The sequence below is a fragment of the Paramisgurnus dabryanus genome, chromosome 8, assembly GCF_030506205.2.
Source record: "Paramisgurnus dabryanus chromosome 8, PD_genome_1.1, whole genome shotgun sequence".
NCBI lineage: Eukaryota > Metazoa > Chordata > Actinopteri > Cypriniformes > Cobitidae > Paramisgurnus > Paramisgurnus dabryanus.
The window spans coordinates 41,464,515-41,492,468 of record NC_133344.1 but is presented as its reverse complement, the minus strand read 5'-3'; the positions used below and the strand labels follow the sequence as shown (position 1 = coordinate 41,492,468).

Below are 27,954 nucleotides of genomic sequence, written 5' to 3'. Positions count from 1 at the left end.
GTGTCCCTTCCGATACCTGTAGCTTCACAGGGGAGCAGTAGCTAGGCAGCGGCCCGGCATTAATACACATGATAGATGAATATCAATATCGTGTCATATAACGTACGAGGTCTGCGCGTTGGACATAGTGAAGCAGATAAATCGCGTCGTCTAGTAGTGGATAAACTTTTGGAGACTTGTGATGTACTATGTGTTCAAGAAACATTTTTACCACAGCAGGATTTAGAGGGTTTAAATTCCCTGCATAAAGACTTCTATGGGGTGGGTGAATCTACCACTGACCTGAGTACCAGGATTGTTCATGGTAGAATACCTGGTGGTGTTGCCTTATTATGGCATAAAAAATATGATCATTTGGTTAAGGTGGTTAGATTGGAGGTTGATTGGGCCATAGGAATTCAGTTTAATTGTGGTGATAAAAACTTCATTATCTTGAATATCTACACACCATATGAATGTTCTCAAAATGAAGAGGAATATCTTAATAGGTTGAGTTGTGTTATGTCTTTTATTCAAGATAATGCTTCCACATGCTTCTTTATTGTGGGTGATATGAATGCGGATGTGTCTGATGGGAGTGCTTCATTTGCCAAACATTTAATGCAGTTTTGTTCAGATAATGGTTTAATTCTTTCTAGCAAAGTGCTTTTGCCTTACAGTAGTTACACCTACATCAGTGAGGCATGGCACACAACTTCATGGCTAGATCATTGCATTTGCACTGCTGATGCACATGACTCTATAGAGGCCATGAAAATTAATTATGAATTTGCCACTACTGATCATGTGCCTTTTTCTTTATCTGTAAGTCTAGGCAATATACCTGCTTTTGTGTCTGTAGATAACATGTGTGTGGGGAAAATAGATTGGTCCAGTATAAATGAGGAGGACCTTAAAGAATATTATATCCAGTCTGATATTCTGTTGAATAATATTGAAGTACCTAGAGATTCTATGGTATGTTATGATATTAATTGTAAGAACCCTCAACATGGTATTGAACTGTGCACCCTGTATGAGAATATTGTGAAGTCCCTCCTTGTTTCGAGCAGGCCCCTGTATAAGACACACAGATTGTATAAAGTCAAGCCTGGTTGGAATGGCCATGTGGAAGAGATGCATGCTGAGGCAAGAAGGGCATTTAAAGCAACACTATGTAGTTTCCATGTAAAAATGACTTACAGCTCCCCCATGTGGTTGAAAAGCGCAACAGTGCCTGGTATCAGACACTCTTCAGCAGGCAGGGGGAGGGGCGGGGCTGTGTGCTCTACCCTCCACCGCCACTTTCAGAGTGTGCTTGTAGCAGCTAGGAGGCTGCTCAGGTTGCAGAAACAGTACAGTTTGTCCAGTTAAAAGTTGTTCTATCACTGAAATAAATTTAGAGATATTATTTAAAGGTAAAAAAACTACATAGTGTTGCTTTAAAGCATGGGATGAGTCAGGCAGACATAAACAGGGTCCTTTATTCGAATACAAGAAACAGGCGAATGCAAAGTTTAAATACGCATTGCGTTATATTAAGAGAAAGGAAAATACAATGAGGTCGGACTCCCTGGCAAGGAAGTTGCAATATAATAGTCCTACTGTTTTCTGGAAAGAAATCAAAAGAATGAATAATTGTAAAACATCGTTACCAACGAATATTGATGGTGTAAATGGCCCTGAAGAAATTGTTCAGTTGTGGCAGAAACATTACCATGAGCTGTTTAACTGTGTTAAAAGTAAGTCTTTTACAATGGGTGACATTGATGGTGGTGAAGATGCAACTGTTTTACCTCAAGAAATATATGATGCTATTCTGAAGTTAAATGATAATAAGACATGCGGTATGGATGAGATATCTGCGGAGCATTTAAAATTTGCAAGTAGAAAACTCTGTCCCTTAATTGCTATTTGTTTTACTGGGTTGTTAGTCCATGGGATTTTACCTGATTCTATGTTATCAGTTATATTAGTGCCTATCATTAAAGACAAAGCTGGCAAGATTAATTTTTAATTAAAAATAATTACAGGCCTATAGCCCTAGCCAGTACTTTGTCTAAGGTCTTAGAGAGTATTATACTGAATAGGCTAGAGCATCATGTTTTGACATCTGACAATCAGTTTGGTTTTAAACCTAAACATGGAACAGATATGTGTATTTTTGCCCTAAAGGAGGTTCTAGATTTTTACAACAGGCATAATTCCACAATCTTTATGTGTTTCATTGATGCCTCTAAAGCCTTTGATCGGGTAAACCATGAGAAGTTATTTTACAAATTGTACAACAGAGGGGCTCCCAAATATTTAGTGAGAATCTTGGCCTTTTGGTATGCCCATCAGTCAATGTATGTGAAATGGGGTAACTCTATGTCTGCCTCATTCAATGTAAGTAATGGAGTTAGGCAGGGGAGTATCTTATCTCCCTTTCTTTTTAATATTTATATGGATGATTTATCAAAATTGTTAAACAACTGTGGAACAGGCTGTATGGTAGGGGGCATCATTATCAACCATCTCATGTACGCAGATGACTTGGTCATTCTGTGTCCATATAGTGCTGGCCTTCAACAGCTACTAAGGGTATGTTCTCAATATGGTTCAGACTTTGATATTACTTTTAACTCTAAGAAGAGTAATATAATGATTATTAGAAGCAGGGAGGACAATAATCTCTCATTTCCTGCTTTTTATTTGTCTGGTATTTTACTTAAAGTGTGTGAGGAAGTTAAATACTTGGGACATTATATAACTGATGACCTGTCTGATGATAGGGACATTCATAGGCAGTATTGTATGTTGTATGCCCAAGCTAATATGCTGAATCGCAAGTTCAGTATGTGTTCACTATCTGTGAAGACCACACTTTTTAAAGCTTTTTGTACTCCGACGTACACAGCCCATTTGTGGCGGTGTTATAAAAAAAGCAGTATGCAGAAACTCAATGTGGCATACAATGATGGTTTGAGGCTGCTCCTTAAAATGCCACGATGGGGCAGTGCGAGTCATATGTGCGTAAGTGCAAATGTTTTTACATGTTCTGCTGTACTTAGGAATCTCATGTACAGGTGTATGTGTAGATTAGCAGAGTCAGATAACAGCATCATTGCAACACTAGTGAACCCTGCATTGAGTGCAGTTAGGTTCACTTCGAGATTGTGGAACCATTGGCGGTTTAGTTTATATTTGAATAGTTGAACATCTTTTTCCATGTTTGTTTGTTTGTTGTTGTTGTTGTTGTTTTTGTGTATTTTGGAATTTTGACTGCTGTAGTCACTATTCTTTATTGTATGTGCTGTATTTTGTATTTTGGTGTGTTTATATAGTGCTATGGACCATTTATTTTAATGTCGTCCTGAATAAAGAATATGATGAATACAGGATCAAATTCTCTAGATCAGCCCCTCCCCAAACAAGAGAGAAGTAACCTTTAGAGATGTTGTTAAAACTTGTCAGTGTTTGTGATCTGGCTAATTAGCATGAGACCAGTGTCCATATATACTGTTGTAAACCAAATGTAACCTTCAATTCTTTAAGAGAAACATGCAAACGCAGAGCATGGTAAGATTTCAACAGTTTTATCACTAAAACATCATTGAATGTCACTGTTGATATCACAGATGAACTGAAGCAAAATAATCCTTAATAAACGATAACATAATTACGTAACTGTATACATTAAATGTTTTCTTCTTATGGATTAAAAGAGGAATTACTGACTACAGTACCTAAAGTCATTACAGTTAAGACGAAAGATCCAATTTTTATAACATTAATGAATTGTCCAATATCCACACAATAACATCTGCTCATTAAATGTATATCATTACAGATAGAGCCATCGCTGGATAATATTTCCAGTGTTTTTGAATTTAGACTCTCCGGACTGAATGAAACAATGGAAAACAGATATGTGTTTTTCTCTTTGACTGCACTGTATTATCCCATAATGATTTTGTGTAATGTAGTTATAATTTTTACTGTCTTCTCATATGAGACGCTTCATGAGCCAATGTACATATTTCTGTGTAATTTATGTATGAATGCACTTTATGGCACAGCTGGATTCTACCCTAAATTCATGTATGATTTATTATCTCAATATCACGTAATTTCCTATGCTGGTTGCCTGATCCAGATATTTGTCATTTATTCATCTGTCTTATGTGACTTTTCAACATTAACAGTGATGGCTTATGACAGGTATGTGGCAATATGTAGACCACTGGAGTATCATTCAAAAATGACTAAGGAAAGGGTTCTTCAATGTATCTTGTTTTGCTGGGTGGCTCCATTTTTTTGCCTGTCTGTTCTTATTGCATTATTGTCAAGACTCACTCTTTGTGGCTCTAGTATTGACAAGTTGTATTGTGAAATTTGGGGAGTTGCAAAACTTTCTTGTTTTTCTAATACGGTCAATAATGTGTTTGGGTACATTGTAATTCTTTTGTACTTTGGTCATGCTGTATTGATATTTTGCTCATATATTCATTTGATTAGAAAGTGCAGGAGGTCAGTGGAGATCAGATACAAATTCATACAGACATGTGTACCACATATGCTTGCATTGATCAATGTGACTGTTGCATTTCTGTTCGATGTACTTTACAGCCGCTATGGCTCAAGAAGTTTGCCACAAAGTCTTCGTAACTTCATGGCCATGGAATTCCTCCTCATACCCCCTATTTTAAATCCCCTGATTTATGGACTAAATCTCACAACAATACGCAAACAAGTTATTAGACTGTTTTTCAAGAAACAAGTGCAAACTTTTGAGTAAATGTTTTTCTTGTTTTTAAATGTTTTGTAAAAGACTTGTTTTTAAATGAAATTTGTTCTTAGAGTCATGTTTAACAGTTTCAAAAATTGTATTTACTTTAAAATGTTGGTGTTTTCCTGAACCAGTAGAAGTTAAGGGTCACTTTACTAAAATGTTTCTCACCTAAAAATCTTTTGATCTGAAGGTTTTTGCTTAAATGTTTAAAATAATTTTTTCCAGACAAAAATGTAATTGTGCAAACATATCAAGGGTTTTCATTACAAAACAAAAATGTATTAAAAAATGTATGACTTGCCAGTAAAAGTCAATAAAAGTCACATGTCATTCAATAATGTTTTTAAACAACTCATGGTAAGACCTTTAGGAGCTGATTAATAAAATGCCAAGAGTATATGTATGCAAATTCTAGGCAAATGGTGGCTAATTTGAATGTCCTAAAATATTGCTAAAATAAACTTATCCTATAAACCTTTATCCAAGTATTTTCCTCTGAACATAAACTCCAGGTAAAGCCACTGGAGGGGGCACTTTGTAAATTTGAGCAATGTGAAAAAAAAACTTTTCTCTCAACAGGTATTGTTTTGGAATAGTGAAAATGTGTATCATGGTATAAGCACATTTTGTACTACTACCTCCCTATGACACATTGCTTTTATTGTTTCCTAATCTTTGTAAGTCGCTTTGAATAAAAGCGTCTGCTAAATGCCTAAATGTAAATGTTTGAGATAAAACAGCTTACAGACAGACAGGTTAACATAAAGACAAAAAACAGCACTTGCTCCAATTGCAGACACACATGACATCAAACGATTTTTTTAAATGTTCAATCTGGCTTCAAACTAAAGCACAGCACTGAAACTGTGTTGTTAAAAGTTTCAAACAACATTCTATTAGAAACAGTTAAATGGCCCTGTTGCTAGATCTCAGCTCAGCATTTGATATGGTTGACCACACATCATTTTAATCTCTAGAGTTGAAAACTGTATTGACAGGGATGGTGTTGAACTGGTTTAAATCTTTCCTGAATAACAGAACTTTTCAAGTGTCTACTTGTCAATTTAGTTCTTCAGCATATCCTCTTCCCTCTGGAGTACCTCAGGGCTCAATTCTTGCACCTAACCTGCTTCTGAATTTTTGAGAAGTTTGGTGTATCATTTCATTTATTTGCTAAAGACACCCACCTCTTCTACTCTTCCTAAACGAACTCCACTTATGGTTAAAACAGAATCTCATAATGTTAAATGAAGCCAAAACTGAAATTATTTTGTTTGGGGTAAAGCCAGATGAAGGTGTGACGTTTGACTGTAACAAAAATGTTGAGAAACATCAGTACTGTGGTCAAATCTGGCTATTTTCATCCACGGCGTGTTTCTAAGCTTATACACTTATTTTCCAAATCACAGTTCGAACCGATTATACACATGTTTGTTTTATCACATATTGCAATTCTCTTTCTTTTGGCTTCAATTTACCAGATCAAAATGAAGCGGCTAGGCTTCTGACGTGTAGACGACGTTTTGAACACATTTTACCCACTTTGACCTCGTTAAACTGGCTACCAATCAATTCCAGAATCATTTTTAAAATATTAACTTTTGTTTTTAAAGTTCTTCATAGTCTGGTACCATTTTACTTTTCCAATGAACTTACAGTCCACGAACCAAATAGGACCCTCAGGTCTAGTAATTCCGTGCCCAGATCAAAACTCCTCCAATTTACTACAGTTAAAACAAACAAAAAAATGGTTACTGTAGTAAAACCATGGTTTTGCTGATAGTATTCGATACACCAAAAAAACATGGTTACTACACTTGTACCACTTTTGGTATTTCAGGCTTGTTGAACTTGTTTTTGTTCTTGTTTTTATTGTGATTGTTTAGTTGCTGACTTTTTTATTTAATTCATAATGTACGGGTTTTTTTTGTACTGTACATCCCTTTTTATTAACTACATGTTGTGTGAAAAGTAGGGATGCACTGAATACAGATTTTTTGGGTTCGGCCAAATTCCGAATCCACTGTTTAACATTCGTCCGAAACCGAATACCGAATCATATTCGCATCCTTATTCCATTAACACAGTAAAACAAGCAACGTTATGCCAGGATGACAAGTGGGAAAAACTATTTTGACAATAACCATAAGCCTATGAATAATGAAAGTGATAAAGTGCGACATGTGAACCGCCCCTAAGGCTCACCGAAAGAAAAAGCTTATCTCCACGTCAGCACCCGATGTGTGTAATCAACGGCCGTGTGACGTCGACCAGCGTAGTGCAATGCTACACTGTAAAAAATTGCTGTAAAAAAACGGGGAATTTTGGACAGTAATTTACCGTTTCTCATAAATACAGTTGAATACTGTAAATAAACATTAATATGACAAACAAAATAATAACAGCAAGCTCCTGTTCAGTCTTACGGGATAATACAGTATTTTTTGGTTTGGTCAGGCATGTCAGACATGTGACGAGCTCATCTGCAACCATGAGTAAAACTGATTTAACTACACTGTTTTTCTGCATTTTATTATACGAGAAGGAAGCAGAATTAAAGACTGTCTATCCATTTTCACTCCGATTGTGACCCTACCAGCACTGAGACGGACGACGAATTCACTTGTTTTTTACTCCTCGCCTGTATATCAAGGTAAGCACAAACTGAACAGAGTCTGTGTTTCTAAGTGAAATAATTGACAAAATGTTATATATATTTGCTTATTTTTGAAATATTTCTAAAAACGATTTATTTGATTTTGACATATTTAGGGCAGATTGTTAAACGAATTGGCAACTAGCTATATAGGTTAAATACAAATAAAGATGCTAATGTTTATTTGCAATCTAATCAAATGTCTGACTGATGTGCGATTATCTATTGATATTTTTTTTAAATCTACATGAGGGATTGGGCTCTGTTTCACCATTTGTTTGCATCTTTTTTCAATGTGTGCACTTTTAATCTTTGTACAGCGCCTCGTGAATGTGTTAACATTTAGCCTAGTCCCATTCATTCCTATGGCTCCAAACAGGGATGAATTTAGAAGCCACCAAACACTTCCATGTTTTCCCTATTTAAAGACTGTTACATGAGTAGTTACACAAGTAAGTTTGGCACAAAATAAAACTTTTGTTTGGAGCCATTGGAATGATTGGGGCTAGGCTAAACGCTACATTCACGAGGCACTGTAAAAGATGAAGTGCACGCATTGAAAAAAGATAGGGCTGTATTAATTCGTCTAAGTTGAGGTAAGAACATAGTAAAATATTGAAAACGGCTAGTCCAAGGCTGATACTGCTGGGTAAGTGTAACACTAAGGTATTGAGTATAAAACAATAAAACAGTAGGCCTATAGAAAAGTCTTTCAGTCTGTCTAAAAAATCTCTTTCTGTAATTAATATCATTAGGTTTTCTAAGTAATGGATTTGTAGAAGTATAATATCTGATAGTTTTTTGGGACATTAACTGTAATTGTTGTCTGCATCAGTTGCTGGTGATGAAGTCACATTTGGAGGTTGGATGATCAGCAGTGAAAACATCATCATCTGTGAAGGCAAGATGAAGCTGCGAGGACACTGGAGTTTGTTCAAAGGTAAATCCTCTACTAGCTGTTCAAGAATGTCACATTGCGTTAAATTAGTGTCTCTTTCTTTTTTGTAAATTGACTTTGATTGCATTAGGTCTTTTAAATAGTAAGTCGAAGTTTAAGCTAGCATGTGCATATAGACATAACACTGGGTTTTGGCCAAATTTGTTGTCATGCTACATGTTTTTGAATAAAGTATTTCTCTCTCATTACTGCCAGAATGGCAACAACCAGAATATTTATACTGTGAATGCAGTTGGTTTTATCTGTCTTCATTGCAATTAATCTTTACTTTTCTTATTGTACTTTGTAGATGCTTAATTGGTGTGAACCCTAAGAGGTGAACAAAAGCCAGGCAGGTGAAGGTGTCCGAGAAGACAGGAAAGCTTGTCCAGAAAAACGCAGCAACTGTTAATCCCCATGTGACCACCCTCATCAAAAACTTCATGGACTTTGAGTGGCTTTCACATTGTATTCTGCAGTGTTGTGATATTTATGTGACATCACAGCATTATGTTTTATTCAGCCCAGTCTCATTAGTGAGGCAGAAACTGACATTTAAGAATGCACTGAATTTTGATATATTTAATAAAAACAGTGTTTTATCATCATCCTTTGTTTGAGAATTTTTTTGCAAGCAATTTTAAGTGTTTATTTTAAAATTACATTTTAACAATGCTAGAAAAATCACATTCTACAGTATAAATAACAGCAGGAACCCTAAAATAACAGTATAATGCATCCAAACATCTGACAGTATTATACTGTGCAGCTCCCATTTTTTACAGTACTGTCTCGTAATATTTGTACAGTAAAAAACTGTTGTTGTAAATTACAGTAGGTAATCTGTAAAATTACAACTATATGCTGGCAAATCTAGCTGCCAGTATATTACTGTAATTTAACAGTGAAATTTTTTACAGTGTAGGGTTCGGTTCGGTGGAAAAAAAATCTAGGATTCTGCCGAACCCGAACCCGTCAAAAAGCCCAGTATTCGGCCGAATCCAAATCCTGGATTCAGTGCATCCCTAGTGAAAAGTGCTTTATAAATAAAGTAAACAAGAAGAAGGAGCACTTGACTTTATCTAGACATAAAAATTTACTCACATGCTCAGATTTTTTTTCCAAAAGGCCTATACCTGTATGTACATTTTTTATATTTAATTTCAGTTATGCACTCCAAACACCATCAAGTTCCCAGTATACAATGGTCAATACTACTGTACCGAATGTGGTGCAAGAAATGACAATCAACAAACTGGCATCAGATTTATGTGCACTCAATGCTCAGAGTTGGATGCGGAGAGCGAATGCTATTCTTTCTGGCCTGATCCCACAGAAGAGCAACTGTAGCTCATACTGTAGAAAAACTTAATTCTGCCCATGATGTAAAGGTATCAGTGCATCACATTTTTCTGTAAAAATTATTGTTGAATCTACATAATTCAATTATAGACACTGGTTCCACAAGACCATAACATATAATTGAATTACGTAGATCCAACAATTCTTTACCTTCACTGCATGGCAACAATATTCAAGATAACAAAAATCTACAGTTTAGGAAACTCAATGTCATGCATAATGTTGCATAATGTCATGCATAAACAAACCCATGAATCTCCTATAGGAGTAGAATTAAAAAATGTACCACATACACCTGTTGAATAGAGAATATAATAAATGTCAGGTTGATTTGGTGGATGAGAACAAAATGTGTACCATGTTTTATACTTGTAAGTGCAATTTATTCACCAAGATATTTGATGATGTAACAGGTGCGCTCCAGAACCCCCCACTACAACCATGTGCCAGTTTCTGACCAGGTTTAATGACAGACAACTGTATAAAGTATATTATTTTAAATGTCCAATGAAACCTAAAAAATTTTAGATTAATAATAACAATAATAATAATAATAATAATAATGAAAAATAAAAGGGCCTGTTACACTTTTAGTGCTTGGGCCAAAAATAAAATACAGGTGTATACACAAAAAAAAAAATGGTGCTGGAAACTATTTTAAGAGCTATATAGCACCTATGTAGCACCACACGACTATAGCACCACTTATTGTCCTAAATGTGCTATTTAGCACCATTTCAGAGTGTAGATGGGTGACTCGCCTGATCTACTGTTTCCCATCTCCCCTTGCTTACTGTCCATTGTTTTTATATGTGTAGTTTAAGTAAACTTCAATGGGTTTTTGCGATTTATGCAAACCAATAACCATTTATGCAAATCAACCCACAGGAGTGACCTCTCTTGAGACATGTTTATACTATAAAAATCCTAGCATGTACTGGTGATGTACAGTCAATCTAGAACACATTACAAGTTGAGCTAATTCACTATATGTCCTATTTAAATTAAATAAATATAATTTCAGACTACACCAAAGAAGGTAAAACTTTCTTCTTATACATGCAGTGTGTGCCTAAAACAATATGATGCTGTTAATGTATTTGTTTCTTGGTTTCTTGCATGTATGCTGTTAGACTTGAATAATCTATACGGTTACTTATAATGCAGTTGCAGTTTGTACTAAGTTTGTTTTTTATTTCTTTTTTGCCTACAAGAATGTTTGTATAAATTTTAAGATAAATATCCCATGAACTTTGTCTGCTCTTTCCCTCAGGTCAATGAAGGCATCGTTTGCTCAAGAGAAATGGAAAATGGAACATATTTTTATCTGATGTTGTTTGAAAATATTGGGTATACCAGATATGCTTGGTTCAGTTTGGGATTTGTTCTATACTGTGCTATCATATTCTTTAATTCTCTTATTATTCTTGCAATATGTCTGGAAAGGAAACTGCATCAACCCATGTATTTTCTCATTGCAAGTCTGTCTTTAAACTCTGTGTATGGTACAGCTGCCTTTTTCCCAAGATTACTGAGTGACCTGCTGTCTTACACGCATTCAATACCCCGTGAGATATGTCTCCTGCAGGCTTTTGTGATTTATTCATACGCATCAAATGAAAACACAATATTAATGTTAATGGCATTTGATCGCTATCTAGCAATCAGTAAACCTTTACAATACAATAACATAATGACGCCCAAGATTGTATCTGTTTTAATAGCTATAAGCTGGATGTATCCAATGTTTTGTATTGGAGTTGCTGCCATTTTAAATGCCAGACTGGCAGTGTGTGGTAAGAAATTGTGGAAGGTGTACTGTCACAACTGGGAAATTGTCAAGCTTTCTTGTACGAACACTACCGTTAATAATGTTTGGGGCTTTTTCATAGTCACCACAACTGTTATCATCCCTTTAACTTTTATACTATATACATATGTAAAAATTCTCATCATTTGTAAAAGAAGCTCACAGGAGTTCAGAAGAAAAGCTTTTCAAACTTGTGTTCCCCACATGGTCATCCTTTTAAATTTCTCTGTTGCTCTTTTTTGTGAGGTGACTCTGAGTAGGTTTGACAATGTGCAACTTCCTATAGGTCTGTCAATTGCTCTTTCACTAGAGTTTCTTACTGTGCCACCTATTCTTAACCCTCTTGTTTATGGTTTTAACTTTCCTGATATTCGCAAAAGGATCCTGTACATTTTAAAAACATCTAAGTAAATGTGTGTCTATTTACACACATAATGTAATTCATTGACATCATGCACTGAATTGTAAGGAATTGTTATATTATAAACCAAATCCTAGACGGATAATTTTAATAAGATTTTTCAAAAAATGAATTATAATGTTATGCATGCAAAGTGTTTTATAAACATTTAAGATTTTCGCACTTCATTATTGATAACCACAGTAAATATGAAAAATCACCGTGAGTGTGATTTACAACTGTAAATCTTACACTAATATAGATTTTGTTTAACAACAAGATTTTGGTGCCCATTTACTTACAATTTTTTACATATCTGTAACAATTGAGGCGATTTTCATTTACGTTTCCTGTAATTGTGTTATTATGGAAAGCAAAGAGTTGTATAATTCAACATTGCAAACAGCCAATTATTTAAAATATAATGTAGCACAACATTGTTATTATTTATGGATTTGTAAATGTGTTTTTATGATGTTGTTTTTGTTAGTTAAACTGCAGTTCAGTTTCTTGTATTAGACACAAATGTTCTGTAATTCAGTACATATTACATCTTTAATTTTAAAAGATTTACTTCTATTCTGAAAACTAAACATTGTTATAAACATATGGAAAATTATTAATGTAGGTAATTTTGTATGTTAAATAAAAAGATTTTAAAAAATTTAATGCTTTTAGATTTAATTGTAATGTAGTAGCCTTAAAACCATATCAAAGAATTTGTAGCCCATGCTTTAAGCTATAGTATGATAATAGAGAGCATTTGTGTGTTTATTCTACCATACTTTTAGATAGATACTTTTAAGATTTTTATTTTTTACATACCCAGTTATATGCATATACAACCTGTAGTGAAATGTAAGTCTGGTATGATCTAGACCAGGGGTGGGGAACCCTGGTCCTGGAGGGCCACTGTCCTGCAGAGTTTTGTTCCAACCCTAATTAAACACACCTGAAAAATAAAATTAAAGTCTTCAGGATTACTTGGAAATGAAATTCAGGTGTGTTTGATTAGGGTTGGAACTAAACTATGCAGGACAGTGGCCCTCCAGGACCCAGGGTTCCCCACTCCTGATCTAGACTGTGCAACAAAAAATTTAGAAAGAAATCTGAATTTAAATCAAAGGGGAAAAATTAACAAAAAAAATTATGTTAAAGCAACAGTATGTAGTTTTTTTTACCTTTAAATAATGTCTCTAAAATTATTTCAGTGATAGAACAACTTTTAACTGGACAAATTGTACTGTTGCTGCAACCTGAGCAGCCTCCTAGCTGCTACAAGCACACTCTGAAAGTGGCTGGAGGGTAGAGCACACAGCCCCGCCCCTCCCCCTACCTGCAGAAGAGTGTCTAATACCAGGCACTGTTGCGCTTTTCAACCACATGGGGGAGCTGTAAGTCATTTTTACATGGAAACTACATAGTGTTGCTTTAAGTAAAAAAAATAAAACTGAATTAAGACAGCAGAGACTGGGGTAGTACTGTAAATAGAACTTGGGGAAAATGTGCATGATCAGAAACTATATATTGTATATATTGTGCAGCAAACAGAAAATTGGAAAACACACAAGAAGAGATCTGTATAAGATTTTTGTAGTTCTGCTTCTGTCAAGTTGTAGCCTGTTTGAACTAAAAAGTGGACTTCACAGTGTATAATCTGAAGAGAGTGTGGCTTGAGAAGAAAACCCGCTGTTCACATGGTAATGAACAGAAGAACAGTTCAAACAAAGCGTAGAGTTTTATCAGATTCAAAGCAACACTAAAGAGTTATTGCTCTTTGCTCCCCCTACAGGTTAGACGCGTAATTGTTCATTACCACTGTCGTAAATACTGCAGCATAGCTGGCTCTGATTGGATTGTAGGTCTGCCGTAAAGCAAGTTTTTGTAGTTTTCACTCGAACTACAGGACCACTACCCGACGGTTGGAAACTTCTTTAGTGCGGTTTTGGCCGATAGAGGGAGGCAAAGCGAATGTGAATGTGCCATTCACCCTGTTTTGAGTGGATGAACCACTGAAACTTTTTTGGAAACCTTATTTTAAGGTAAAAAAAAACTCTTTGGTGTTGCTTTAAAGGGGACATTCCATGAAAATCAGACTTTTTCCATGTTTAAGTGCTATAATCGGGTCCCCAGTGCTTCTACCAACCCAGAAAACATAGCAACCCTGTAACTTTGTTTTGGTAAGGCTCTCTCTGCAAGCATGTAAATATATAGGTCATTCGGATTTTGCTCCCCCCATGACGTAGTAAGGGGATCTTATTATAGTAATACCACCCCTTCATACCACCCGCTACCCAACCATGACGCGGCCTCACGAGTGCGAGAGACAGAGAGAAAGAATGACTGACAGCACACCATGTTTGTATTCCCTCAAACTCAGAGAGTGAGAGACTGACAGAAACACGGATGTATTCAATTATACACAATAAGCATAAACATGTAATTTGATCTGTTTCTAAAGTTTGAGCATTAAACGTGTTGTTTTATTACAGAACATTTAAATGTGCTCGTGTGGTTTGGGGAAGTGTATTTTATTGTAACATGCTGAATATAATTGTGCCTGTTTTAAACACTGGCAGCATGAGACCTAAAAGTCTTTATTTTATTCCACAATGTTCCCCATCTGCTGATAAACATGTATTTAGTATGCATAAAACAGATGATGGACTTTTTAAACTTGTTCAAATATATGTGACCAGTCACGGAAAGTAATGACACAAGTCGGATCTTGGATGAAGACGTCTGAGAGGAGTGACTTCAAGGCTAGCCACCCATATAAAGAGCAGGAAATAACTCCAAGTGTGGTGGCTGCGATACATAATATCATTTAAGACATCCCATTGCTAGGCAGATGATAGTCAGAGACCGAGGAGGAGCAGGCGGTACCACAGACCAAAGTGGAACTGAAAAGTCATTGATGGAAACCGCAACCTGCAGAAAAAAACAAAAAACAATACAGAGAAAGGCCCTCTTGTCCAGGTTTGGGAATATGTGGAGCTCGGGAACATTCAACTTGGCCAGGACTGAAAAGACTTGAAAGCTTGGGAACAGCCATCTTGGCCAGGGCAGAGAGTCTAAGGAACTCATAAAAGGTCATCTTGGGCAGAGCTGAAGGATCAGAGACTTCAGGGACCACCATCTTGGCGGGGGTAGAGAGATGAGGGAACCTGGGATCAGTCTCTGTGGCTAAGGGAGAAATCACTGGGGAAAGAGGAGCGGTCATCTTGGCAGAGACATGAAACACAAAGAACTCAAGAGGATGCCATCTTGACCTTTACAGGAAGCTTAGAAACCTCAGTTTCAGCCACTGCGACAAGAAGTCCTGCTTGAGGAGCACTTGAGGAGACAGAGGAATTGAGTGCAGATCACACATACCACAGAGCTGACACCATTGTTAAAGGTATAACTGAGACCACTGGACTTAAGACCTTTGGGACACAGCCACCTGCACAGATACCAGTGGAGTATCCACCAGGCTAGAAACAAGACTTCTATGCCTAGAAAGGAGAGGTGGCTCTGGAGTGGTGGGCATCTTGTGAACTTCTTTGCCGAGATATCAAGATGCTGATTAGACAGCATGATTATTGCACAGGTGTGCCTTAGGTTGGCCACAATAAAAAGCCACTCTAAAATGTGCAGTTTTACTGTATTTGGGTGGTCCGAAACCATTTGACTCACGCAGTGTATGTGAAGGAGATGTGTTACAGTTGATCAGGTTGTTGATTGTGGCCTGTGGAATGTTGGTCCACTCCTCTTCAATGGCTGTCTGAAGTTTCTGGATATTTGCATGAACTGGAACACGTTGTTGTATACACCGATCCAGAGCATCCCAAACATGGTCAATGGGTGACAGTTGCGGGAAGTATGCTGGCGATGCAAGAACTGTGATGTTTTCAGCTTCCAGGAATTGTGTACAGATCCTCACAACGTAGAGCTGTGCATAATCATGCTGCAACATGAGGTGATGGTCGTGGATGCATGGCACAACAATGAAGGTGAATGGAAACCAAATTGTATAGTTGTATTTATCAAAACACACGTTTTATAGTCTTAGACATATTGCCTAAAAGAAAAAGATAAAGAAAAAAAGTCAAAGTTATAAAAAATACTATCCAGCAGGGCTGAGGTTCCCAACAGGGAAAATGATTACTTAGTCACAACTTGTGTTCACAAAGGCACACACACTCCACTGTGCACTCAGATTACACAACCACACACACTTCTAGTGTTGCACAGCACACACTGAGAAGGAAGCACCACCACTGATAAGATCCATCCACTCGTGGGACCCCAGTTCCTGCAACATATCAAAACTACTTAATTCAACAAACAAATGGTGTCAATAAGCCTTATACACAAAGCCGACCACCCCAGACAGTAAAAGAAAAAAAGAATCACAAATTAAATAAAATAATTACACCAGCCCAAACCACATTTGTACAGTAACCAGGATACAGGATGCCGACAGTTAACAATGGATCAGAGTCAAAATAATGATGGGGCAAGGCCCAGTTCCCTTTCAGTCGGTCACTACGACGTCACGTCGTTACCGACGAATTGGGAACCGCTCCGCGGGTGACCTATCTACTTCGAGAAACTATGAAAACGCCAATGAACTTGGCATGCAGGTATTTGCATAATGCCGGCGCCGCCCCGCCAGGTGCGTATATAAGCCGCAGGTGCACAATACCAAATCAGCTTTTTGCTTCGAAGCCGGCAGACATCTGCTTATGAGAAGCTGTCAAAACTGATCTTCGTAGATCCTTGTTCTTTGAAGGGAAGAAAAAAAAAACTCCCCCACCTGAACCGTCCCACCTCGATGATTGGTACTTCAGGGGTGCCAGGGCTTCTCAGTCCTCGCCCCCGGTGCCCTTCTTCCCCGAGGTGCATGAAGAGCTGAAGCGGTCGTGGAAAACACCATTTTCCGCCCGGAACCGGCCGTTTCAGCCTTCACCCCTCACCTCTCTCGAGGGTGGAGATGCCAGGGGGTATACTGGTATTCCCTCAGTGGAGCGGCCGGTCGCGATGCAGTTGTGTCCGGCCGGTGTCGATTCCTCCTGGCGGGACCAGCCTACTCTCCCCTCACGGGCTTGTAAGCAGTCTTCGGCGCTGACCGGTGCTGCTTACAAAGCCTGTGGGGAGGCAGCTTCAGCCCTGCATGCCATGGCATTGCTGCAGGTTCACCAGGCTAAGGCTCTGAGGGACCTGCACGCGGGAGGTCACGACTCGGCGGAGTTCTCTGAATCGTCGGGCGTGCGATGTCTACCCTGGTAGTCCAGGAACGCCATCTCTGGCTGTGTCTGGCGGACATGAAGGATGCTGATAAGACCCGGCTCCTGAATGCTCCGGTTTCCCAGACCGGCCTGTTCGGCGAGACGGTCGAGGAGTTTGCCCAGCAATTCTCCGCGGCCAAGAAGCAGACTGAGGCCATAGCTCAAATCATGCCACGTCGGAAGCGTCCTGCGCCTGCCCCGTCCACGTCGGCGCCTCAGCCTGCTCCTCGCCGAGGGCGTCCTTCGGCGGACGCCTCCGTTCCTCCCCGGGGCTCTTCTAAGAAGCGAGGAACCGGTCGTCAGCAGCCTGCCCCGCCCGCTCCGCAGGGTGGAAAGAGGAGATCGAAGCGGCCCTGAGACGGGCGACCTAGAGATGGAGGGAATCGCTCTTCGGGAGATGGTGAAGGCACCACTCCCCCCACCGGAGGAGGGCCGGTTGGGGAATCCTTTGTTTCATTTTTCTGTTCCGCCGACTTTTCAGTCGGCACCCACACAATCACAGAAAGAGCGAATTCCACTTTCATCTCTAGGTCTTCAGATGAGCGCCGGAGACACGAGCGGGCTCATAACCCCCCATCGTTCTCCGACTCATCAGAGGAGTACGAGAGTAGTTTGCATGAAGAAGGATAATGAGATGGTCCACTTACTGGTCACATGGAATCCTGTTTACAGAATCATGTAATAATGAGCAATGACGATACCGAAAAATAAATAAAAAGAAACACTTGTTGCATTAAAGGCAAAGCCAATGAGAGGCTACTCGTTCCTCACACTTCGAAAGGCAAACCACGGCTCTGTGATAGTAAAAGTGGAGCGTTAACTTTAGACACACAGCAGAACCAGACAGTGTACAGTCCACTTAAAGCAGCAGGGACGTGCACAAGGAATTTTGAGGAGCAGTTGCTCTGACCTAAAAAAAAAAAGGGCACCCCCAAAAAAACTCACGGGCTATATGAAGGACTGAGAATAACATGGTCTTTATTAAAATATATATACACACAAAGAAGTAAAACACTGAAATACAGCACTCAGTCACCTTAACTACTACTAATAACAACACAGAAAAGCATGACTTGAGTCATGAAAATCCCTACATCAATATCCCTATCAAGTCACTTATAGGTTTTTTCACAGTTAATTACTGAAAATGTGTTCGTCTGAAAAATGATGAACATATGCATCTCGGACGGCTTAGGGGTGAGTAAATCATGAGTTTAATATCATTTTTGGCTGAACTATCCCTTTTTGAATAAAATAATTAATTTGATGCATTACTTCAATCATTCATTCTTCTTGCTAAAACGAAATGTGAGAAACTAACTATCAGAAGACATGTTTGCCTAATGCCTATTGTGAGGGACCTGAGTGGTCAGGAAAGGAGAACACCAGAACACAAGTCTGTTTGGCAAAAATAATGGGTCTTTATTTGAGCCCAACTGAAATCAACCAAACATTATACAAAATCAAAACTTGTTGCAACAAAGAACTAAGGACAAACAAAAAGGAAACTAATCAGCTAAACCAGACCAACCAAATGAACAAAGCAAACGAATTATAAAGGGAAAGATGGGCCCATTACAATACAAAAAGGGGAAACAAATACACATTACACTTAACATATTAAACAAAGTCAAAATATAATCAAGCAAATACATTTAGATTTAAAGCTCAAAAAAATACAAATTTAACTGAATCATATATAGTGGTTTTTGTTGGGTATATTACTGATCATATACTGTATTAATATTATATTAACTCTTTCACCGCCAGTGTTTTTTAGAAAAGTTTGTAATCAGCTTTTGAATATGGGTAGGTTTCAGTAAAAACACCAAATTTTGAGCAAAAAGCAGAGATAATTCAATTTTTGTGACGGACTTTTCATAGAGATCCCATTCAGAGCGATCTTTAAAACAGACACGGACATGCAGCCGCTTACCATAGGGCAATACTTCCGGGTTTAAAAAGTTGCGGAGGATAATAGCGGTATTGCGGAAAGACGGAAAATCTCGTCATTGGCGAGGAAGCGTTTTCTCTTAATTGACGAGATATCTTGTCAATGGCGGTGAAAGAGTTAAGCCTAAGGCCTATTGCTTTTACACAAGACTATAAGAGACCCAGTTAAACTTTCGTTTTCTCAGTTAACTTTTGTTTCCCTAATTAAAAGAGACCAGGTGCGATCTTGCGACTATGCCACGATTGTTCTTGCCACGATTATTATGAGGAAAAGTCAACATAACCGATAAACAACAGGACGTCATTTTAGATTAGTTAACTCTCGTTTTCTCAGTTTCCTAATTAAAAGAGGCCAGGTGCAATCCTGCAACTATACCCCGATTGTTCTCGCCACGATTATTTCGAGAAACAAGGTCGAAACAACCGACAAACAATAGTACGTCATTTTAGATTAGAGAATTTGTTCGGCTGTACTTCGCCATGTTAACAATAAGTTGGTTGTGTCAGGGAAAAACTAAGGCCAATCGAAATAATAAACAGAGTACGTCATTTTAAGATTTGAGAAGTCCAGCTGTATATGTCATTTTAGATATGAAGAAGGATTCAGCTGCACATTAAACAAATAAATTAATTGTGACAAACCAAGACCAATAAGAAGAGTATACTTCATCTCAGATAAGGTGTTTGATCTTACTGTATAAAATATGGAGTCCGAGAGGTACGAATTAGAAGGCTGGGGATGGTTTTTGAATACATGCTGATGTATTTTTGATCATCTGAACTTTGTTGGTTCGAGCAAATAAAGTAATTTTTGTTTGGCACCTGAAACCTTTGTCTCCTGAGTATTTTTTCTTATGAAGATTCAAGCTAAGACTTTTTGCCACAACACATAAAACATAACTAAAGAAATTAATTCAAAGACTTCAATTAACACTATTATGTGATATTCTTAACACATGGTACACCCAGTAGGAACCATCCCTTTAAATCTCGGTTTCCAACATAACGGCTGAAGGCTTTGGTAGACCAACACCACTCATTACGGTAAACTTAAACTCAAATAGAAAGTATAAATAACAGATACAACATAACTAATTTGTGTGCACTCCAAATCAGAAATGATGTTAATGAACATGTAACATTAACCAAAGAAATAAAGAATAAATGACTTAACTGCTGTGTGTGATTATTGAAACATATTCTGAAATAAACTGTTTTAATGATTAAATCAAAATAAACATATGTATGCAAGGGTGTGGTCTACATTACCGCTAATGTGTGGCCGCTTCTTGGGCCCTCACACAAAAAAATAGTAGCCTAGGCTGCTTGTCTGCAAGCTATGATAGCTGTCTGCTATCTGTCTGATTATTTAGGTTAAACGTGGCATGAAGATTTTAACAGAGGTGGAAGAGTAATCAAAAACTTTACTTAAGTAAAAGTACAAGTTACTAAAAAAGTAATTACTCAAGTAGAAGTAAAAGATTTTAAAATTGAATTGAATGAAAGTTAAAAAAGTATTGAATGAAAATAATACTCAAGTAGCGAGTTACTCATGAAGAAATAAACACACACACACACACACACACACACACACACACACACACACACACACACACACACACACACACACACACACACGCACGCATGTGTTAACCGCCATCATATCAAATGCCAGCAAACTGAAGGTGAACAGTCATGTAATCCATTAACACAGCACAATGAGGGCACCAGCGCGATGTGCAAACAACACACTAAAACCAACACAGCCTTTCTTTTTAAGTCATACACAAATTAAAATTACTAACAACAGCACTTTAGCAATGCTCACCTGCCACTATCGTTGACAAACAAGGGGAAAATTGGACATGACACAATCCAGGCAGCAGCCAATCAGCGCTTGAAAGGGGACTGCCCCTCCCTTATAGGTAGCTCAGTTTCACTACGGTTTCCGGGTTGAACGACATGTTTCCTGTAAATGGTGTGCACCGATGTGCAACATAGTTTGAGATACGTTTTCTCTTGTTTGGTGGGTGTGTCAGAACCGCAGTCCAATTAGCAGCAATATGTAAATAAACCATGTGGTACTAAAGAGACAGTTTGCACAATGCGTTTAAGTTGTAATGTTCTCTTTCATTCTGGATAGCAAGGGCAGTGACTGTAACATCGAGCGTATTTTACAGTATTAAACACATATTTATAACGATTTCATTAGGCGGAAACATCAAATAAGAACACAAATAATGGCCTCTCAGCTACCGTAGTTGCAACTTTTGTGTCATCACAACAGGGTGTTCAACGCATCACTGTTTCTGTTTAACAAACGTTGTGCAACGTTTTGTCGGGCCTGAACGCAGCCCAGGCTACATTGTTGCTTTGCATTCAGGAAGTGCAGGGTTTTTGCTGGTCAAGAAGAATTATTTGCTTTCTCAGCATTTCATGGAGTAATGCTGCAAGATGTAATAAGGGCAATTTGAGGAGAATATAACATGGATAATGACTAAGCAAAGACCATTAAAGGGCACAAGTTCCCCCATGCTGTATCCCATCTTTAGATTTAGATCTTCTTTACTATCCCACCAACTAAAAAATGCAGACTTGTGAATTGGATGTCTATTGGAAATATTGTTTCAATACCTATTCGAAATCAGGTTTTGTAGAGGTCAGCTAAAAATCTGCCATTTTTTGGAGTTTCTTACTGATCTGCATGAGCTGATAAGTTTGCCTTTATTGCATATATAAACAGATAACTGTCTGAGTCCTCAGTTTGTAAGCAAATTAATATAAATATTTAATAAAAGTGTTACATGTCCACAATTCCACCTGTCTTATTTGCTACTTTTTAAATTGTGTCTTTAATCTTAAAACAGTTGTTTTATGTTCAAGTACAAACTGCTGGTAAATAAAAACATATTTACAAACAATAACTTCAGGGGCATGAGTCTGTTATAAAAATAACATGGTTACTGTATCTGTGTTTCCTGAGTTTCCCGTCAAAGCCGAGAGGGTCACCCCTGAGTTTCCTCCCTACTGAAAAATCCAGCTAAGACCAGCATAAGCTGGTGAGCTGGTCCCGCATGTGGATCTGCCGTGGTCTCTGGTTCCTGCTCTGCCGGCTCCGCCCTGGCTTCCTGCTCTGCCCTGGCCCTAGCCCCCGCCAGCTCTTCATGGGCCTGGCCCACCGTCCTTCCCCCTTTTCCGCAGGCCGTTTTTGCATTTTGTGTTTGAGGGGCGAGCATATCAAAACAAAGTTCTGCCTTTCGGGCGGCCTCTGTCTTCCCACGTCTTCACAAAAGTCGTGGAGATGGCCCCTGTTCCCATGTGAGAACACAACATTCGCATCCTTAAGTACATCAATGCCTGGCTTTTTCTAGCACAGTCTCAAGAGCAGTTGTGTGAAAAGAGGGACCTGGTGCTCAGGCATCTCACCTGACTGGGACTTTGGGTCAACTGGGAGAAAAGCAAACTTGCGCCTGTACAGCAGATCTCTTATCTCGGTATAGAACTGGACTCGTTGCATAGAAAGCTTGCCTTAGTTAGCAGCATGTTTAGTCCATGTTGAACTGCCTGAATTAATTTAAAAGCAGGTCAGCAGTCAAACTATAGTTATTTTACGATGCTCTTGGGGCATATGGCAGCTGTGGTGGTAGTAACAACACTCAAGGGCTCGGTATAGTTGTGCGTAGGTCCTATGGTGTAGCCACGACGGCGTAGGTTCCGCGTCAGTTTTCATTTATACTTTTGCGTCGTCGTCAACGTGCAAACTCAAGCGCAGACCGCTGGTAGGCAGTATCCACGCGTGTAACCACAGTAGCAGTGCGACCGTCACAGAAGAAGAAGCTTGGCAAGTTAACCCACAAATGAAGAAGAAAAAGCTACTTGTTGTGTATTATTTGAGAATCCCAGCAATGATGAAAGAAAATTAACAGCGCCTTTTGTTGCAGTTTGAGATAAATCACTCCTCAACTTAGCTCATCTTTGTTTTCACCGTCGCAAACGAAAATACCTATGACGCAATTTTTTTTTACCTGACGGGAGGGGTTCTGGTGGACTAATCACAGCGCATGCGCTTGCGGCTTTATTTTGCATAATCACAGCAAACCCCTGAGTCTTGGTTAGATACAGTACTTTAAAAATACTAGCATGTACTACTGAGACACAGTCCATCTACCAAACAACGATGAGGCTCCAATCTCCAGCATTTTCTATAAAGATGCAGTGATGGTAATTTCACAGAATTTCAAATAATGGTTTTCTAATAGTTAATATTTATTTAATATTATATGGTCAGGTTAGCATTACTTATATAGTATATAATCAACAATCAATGTTGTTTATTTTTAAGCTTAAACTATTTGCAATCTTTATTGCTCTCATCCTTGTTGAAAGCAAAATGGACAATGGAACATATTTTTATTTCATGTTGTTTGAAAACCTTGGACACATGAGATACATTTTCTTCAGTTTAGCATTTATTTATTACTGTGTTGTCTTATGTTTGAATGTCCTTATTGTTCTTGCAATACGTCAAGAAAGGACATTACATCAGCCCATGTATATTCTGATTGCATGTTTGTCCATTAACTCTTTGTATGGTACAGCTGCCTTTTTTCCAAGGTTACTGTCAGACTTGCTGTCTGATACACACACAATCTCCCGTGAAACTTGTTACTTGCAGGTCCTTGTCATATACACATATGCATCGTATGAGTTTACAATATTAACATTAATGGCATTTGATAGACTTGTTGCAATCAGTAAACCTTTACAATACCATAACATAATAACTCCAAGATCTCTGACTGTATTAATGGTTATTAACTGGACTTATCCTTTAATTATGGTTGGTATTGCTAGTATTTTAACTGCCAGACTGACTATTTGCGGTAACAAACTGTACAAAGTATACTGCCATAATTATGACATTGTCAAACTATCGTGTGTGCGCAATACTGTTATTAATATTTATGGTCTTTTTGTGACAATCACAACTGTTTTTATCCCTTTGATTTTTATTTTTTATTCGTATGTCAAAATCCTTATTGTTTGTAAAAGAAGCTCACCAGAGTTCAGAAGCAAAGCTTATCAAACTTGTGTTCCTCACATGGTGATCCTTTTTAATTTTTCAATTGCCATTTTTTGTGAGCTCACTTTGAGTCGCTTTGTGGATGGTGAGCTTCCCACAACACTGACTGTTGTTCTTTCTCTTAATTTTCTTATAATACCACCTTTCTTAAACCCTGTTGTTTATGGATTAAACTTTCCTGATATTCGCAAAAACTTTATTTGCCATAGAAAAGCTTTATGGTAGTCTGATAAAGTATCATTATTTGTTGCCTGTGTTGTAATATTGTTTTTTTTCTTAAAAGCTTTATAAAGTTTTTCTTTCATTAAAACTTCCATATCTTTAGAACTTATATTAATAACTTCAAATATAGATGTTATCATTTTATAAAGTGTGAATATTTTGTTTCAGTAATTATGTTGGCTTGACAAAGCCAACATACTGTTCTTCGATCTAAGCTTATTATTATTATTATTATTCTTCTGTTCATACTTTTTACCAATTGTAACTCCTCCTAGAGCTTTCAAGCTACACCCACAAAACTTTACAAAACTTTTAAGACTGGTCCGTAGATTGGTGCTATGACTTTTCTAACTGATGGGACCTACCGAATTCCTAAACGGGGCGCTCAAACACCCCAAATTTTCCATTGACCTAACATTGCGACAAACTTTGACGGTTCATAGCTGCAAGCGAGAAATTTGTAGAAACTTGTGGGTTACCACATTTGAAGAGGCTGGTAGACTCTGTAAGAACATACATCACATTGGGGTGTAAGTTTCACCCCTGGGGCGTAAGGACCACCCAAATTTCCCCATTGACCTATAATGGGGCAGGGAACATGCCCATATAAGGGAATAAAAGCGTCCCAGATGGAATATCTTCACTTTAGAGTGTCGTAGAGACATGTGGGTGGGCTCAATTTAGTCAGGCATCCAATCAGTCTCTCGGGATCGCCCCATAGCTATTAAGCCACGCCCCTAGCAACCATTTTTGGGCACCCTAGCAACATATCCCATAGACTGCCATTATAAAATGCCCAGATGGATATCTTTGCAGCACAGTGTCACAGAGACATGGGGGTGGGCTCATTTTAGCATCGTGCTAGCTTCATGCTAATTCATGTTAGCATCGTGCTAGCTTCATGCTAATTCGTGTTAGCATCGTGCTAGCTTAATGCTAATTCATGTTAGCATCGTGCTAGCTTCATGCTAATTCATGTTAACATCGTGCTAGCTTCATGCTAATTCATGTTAGCATCGTGCTAGCTTCATGCTAATTCAAGTTAGCTTCGTGCTAGCTTCATGCTAATTCATGTTAGCATCGTGCTAGCTTCATGCTAATTCATGTTAGCATCGTGCTAGCTTCATGCTAATTCATGTTAGCATCGTGCTAGCTTCATGCTAATTCATGTTAGCATCGTGCTAGCTTCATGCTAATTCATGTTAGCTTCGTGCTAGCTTCATGCTAATTCATGTTAGCATCGTGCTAGCTTCATGCTAATTCATGTTAGCATCGTGCTAGCTTCATGCTAATTCATGTTAGCATCGTGCTAGCTTCATGCTAATTCATGTTAGCATCGTGCTAGCTTAATGCTAATTCATGTTAGCATCGTGCTAGCTTCATGCTAATTCATGTTAGCATCGTGCTAGCTTCATGCTAATTCATGTTAGCATCATGCTAGCTTCATGCTAATTCATGTTAGCATCATGCTAGCTTCATGCTAATTCATGTTAGCATCATGTTAGCTTCATGCTAATTCATGTTAGCATCATGCTAGCTTCATGCTAATTCATGTTAGCATCATGCTAGCTTCATGCTAATTCATGTTAGCATCATGCTAGCTTCATGCTAATTCATGTTAGCACAATGCTAATTCATGTTAGCATCATGCTAACTTCATGCTAATTCATGTTAGCATCATGCTAGCTTCATGCTAATTCATGTTAGCATCATGCTAGCTTCATGATAATTCATGTTAGCATCATGCTAGCTTCATGCTAATTCATGTTAGCATCATGCTAGCTTCATGCTAATTCATGTTAGCTTCATGCTAATTCATGTTAGCTTCATGTTAATTCATGTTAGCATCATGCTAGCTTCATGCTAATTCATGTTAGCATCATGCTAGCTTCATGTTAATTCATGTTAGCATCATGCTAACTTAGTGCTAAACATGCTAACATGGTAACTTTTGGTATCATGTTTACGGAAAGTTATAATACTAAACTAAACTTGTTTTAAATTTCTCTCAATCTGTTTTAAACGTTCAGGCTAGGCTTTGTCAAGCCAACATAAAGTTTGTCTTCAAACTTTTCTATCTAGTTATGTATTATTATTGTATTGCTTTGTAAAATCATGTCTGTGATTTTATGTGTATTTGAATATCTGTTGTGTATCTATACATTTTTCTATAACCATACTGTGTTTTTCTTTTTTGCAAGTCATAACAAAGGTGCTCGGCTGGGTTATCTAGAATATCTCAGTTTTGTTGCGTAGTTACTGCACTTAGCCTTTGTTGCCTACAAGGGCAGTATAGGATTAAGATTTGTGCTCACTGAAATTACTAAGTAGTCAAACCTGTTTATTAGAAGTGGGCAACGCAAAGCTTTTGTCCATAGAATGAGAACACAGGTTTTTGAGTCCACCTCAGCCAAAGGGCTTCAGTGGATTGAACCGTGCCCAAGCGTGAGTTCCCCAACTTTCCCACATGCTTGCATTCGTGCTGTACTTTCACAGATCTTTGCCTGAGCACACTTTCGTCATAAGGATGCGATTGTCTTGAAGAATACCTAAATTGTTACGAATACAGTACTATTAAACATATTTTCATGAACACCATAGTTAAACACAGGAATAGCCGAGAAATTTCAGCACTTAAAGAATGTGAAGAACTATCTATGTTTTAGTGCGTGTGCATGGTCTCTGTGTGTGTGTGTCGCATTTCAGTTTGCTGAACATTGCCCTGATGCAAATGCAATGATGTTACATGAAAATAATAAATGCAATTTTATTAATTTTATTTGGTTTCACAATGAGTTTGGATAATTTGGCAGTTCGATGGTCCTACGATGCATCACACTAGAGCTGAAGATCTTTGCCCGAACCCGACGGGACCCGACGGGTTCGGGCTTCATTTCTAACATTTTACACAGACTCGGGACGGGCTCGGGCTTGCGCTCCGGCTTTGCGTAGTAAATGAGCGGTCAAGTTCAATGCTGCTGTATGCACAGTAAGCGCAGTAAGCGCAGGACCGCGCTGAGGCCATTTACTGTGGATTTAATAATTTTCCTCAACAAAAACATGTAGCCTAATCGTGGTGAGTAAAGGTTTTTCAATGTATAACTAAATATTAATTGAGTCTTAAATACATAATTTAGACAGAGGATATTAATGGAGAGAAGTGCCGAAGCAAATCCCGCGGAACCTTTATCTTATTTCGTTATTGCCAAATACCCATCTTAATTCAGAATGTATTATCTTAATTTAATTCGTTAAGAAATAATTATTTTTATTGACATGTTGGCCTATTTATAGTGTATTGCATAGGCCTATTTAGAGTGTGATGTTACGATGTTACAGATGACTTCTTTTATTTCTTTGTAGCCTGGTTAGTCATAAATAAATAATGTTAAAACCTGTGTAACTTACTCATTCTTGACGAAAGCTATGTACGTGCGCACATTTAATTAATGTCGGGCTGTAAACGGGTTCGGGCTTTAAAAAAGCTGTCAATCAAAATGTACTT

At 38.1% G+C, this 27,954-nt stretch overlaps 3 protein-coding genes and 1 long non-coding RNA gene across 4 annotated transcripts; all 4 read left to right on the top strand.

Annotated features, from left to right (window-relative positions):
- The first annotated feature begins 3,928 nt into the window (after positions 1-3,928).
- LOC135770562 (olfactory receptor 52E8-like) lies at positions 3,929-4,759 on the top strand. The gene has a single exon (XM_065280212.2). It carries the CDS (start codon positions 3,929-3,931, stop codon positions 4,757-4,759), a length of 831 nt encoding a protein of 276 aa, XP_065136284.2.
- A 2,286-nt stretch (positions 4,760-7,045) lies between these two features.
- On the top strand, positions 7,046-9,094 carry LOC135770561 (uncharacterized). The gene is made up of 3 exons (XR_010542697.2): positions 7,046-7,406; positions 8,245-8,349; positions 8,657-9,094. It is a non-coding gene; the product is annotated as an uncharacterized lncRNA (long non-coding RNA).
- Positions 9,095-11,011: 1,917 nt separating this feature from the next.
- Positions 11,012-11,929, top strand: LOC135720867 (olfactory receptor 51I2-like). The gene has a single exon (XM_065242988.2). The coding sequence runs from the start codon at positions 11,012-11,014 to the stop codon at positions 11,927-11,929; it is 918 nt and encodes a 305-aa protein (XP_065099060.2).
- Positions 11,930-23,534: 11,605 nt separating this feature from the next.
- Positions 23,535-24,452, top strand: LOC135770311 (olfactory receptor 52E4-like). The gene has a single exon (XM_065280030.1). The coding sequence runs from the start codon at positions 23,535-23,537 to the stop codon at positions 24,450-24,452; it is 918 nt and encodes a 305-aa protein (XP_065136102.1).
- The last annotated feature ends 3,502 nt before the right edge of the window (positions 24,453-27,954 follow it).

What these genes read in the sequence shown, in the direction of transcription:
- LOC135770562 (XM_065280212.2), top strand. Translation starts at nt 3,929, where the DNA reads ATGATTTTGTGTAATGTAGTTATAATTTTTACTGTCTTCTCATATGAG.
- LOC135720867 (XM_065242988.2), top strand. Translation starts at nt 11,012, where the DNA reads ATGGAAAATGGAACATATTTTTATCTGATGTTGTTTGAAAATATTGGG.
- LOC135770311 (XM_065280030.1), top strand. Translation starts at nt 23,535, where the DNA reads ATGGACAATGGAACATATTTTTATTTCATGTTGTTTGAAAACCTTGGA.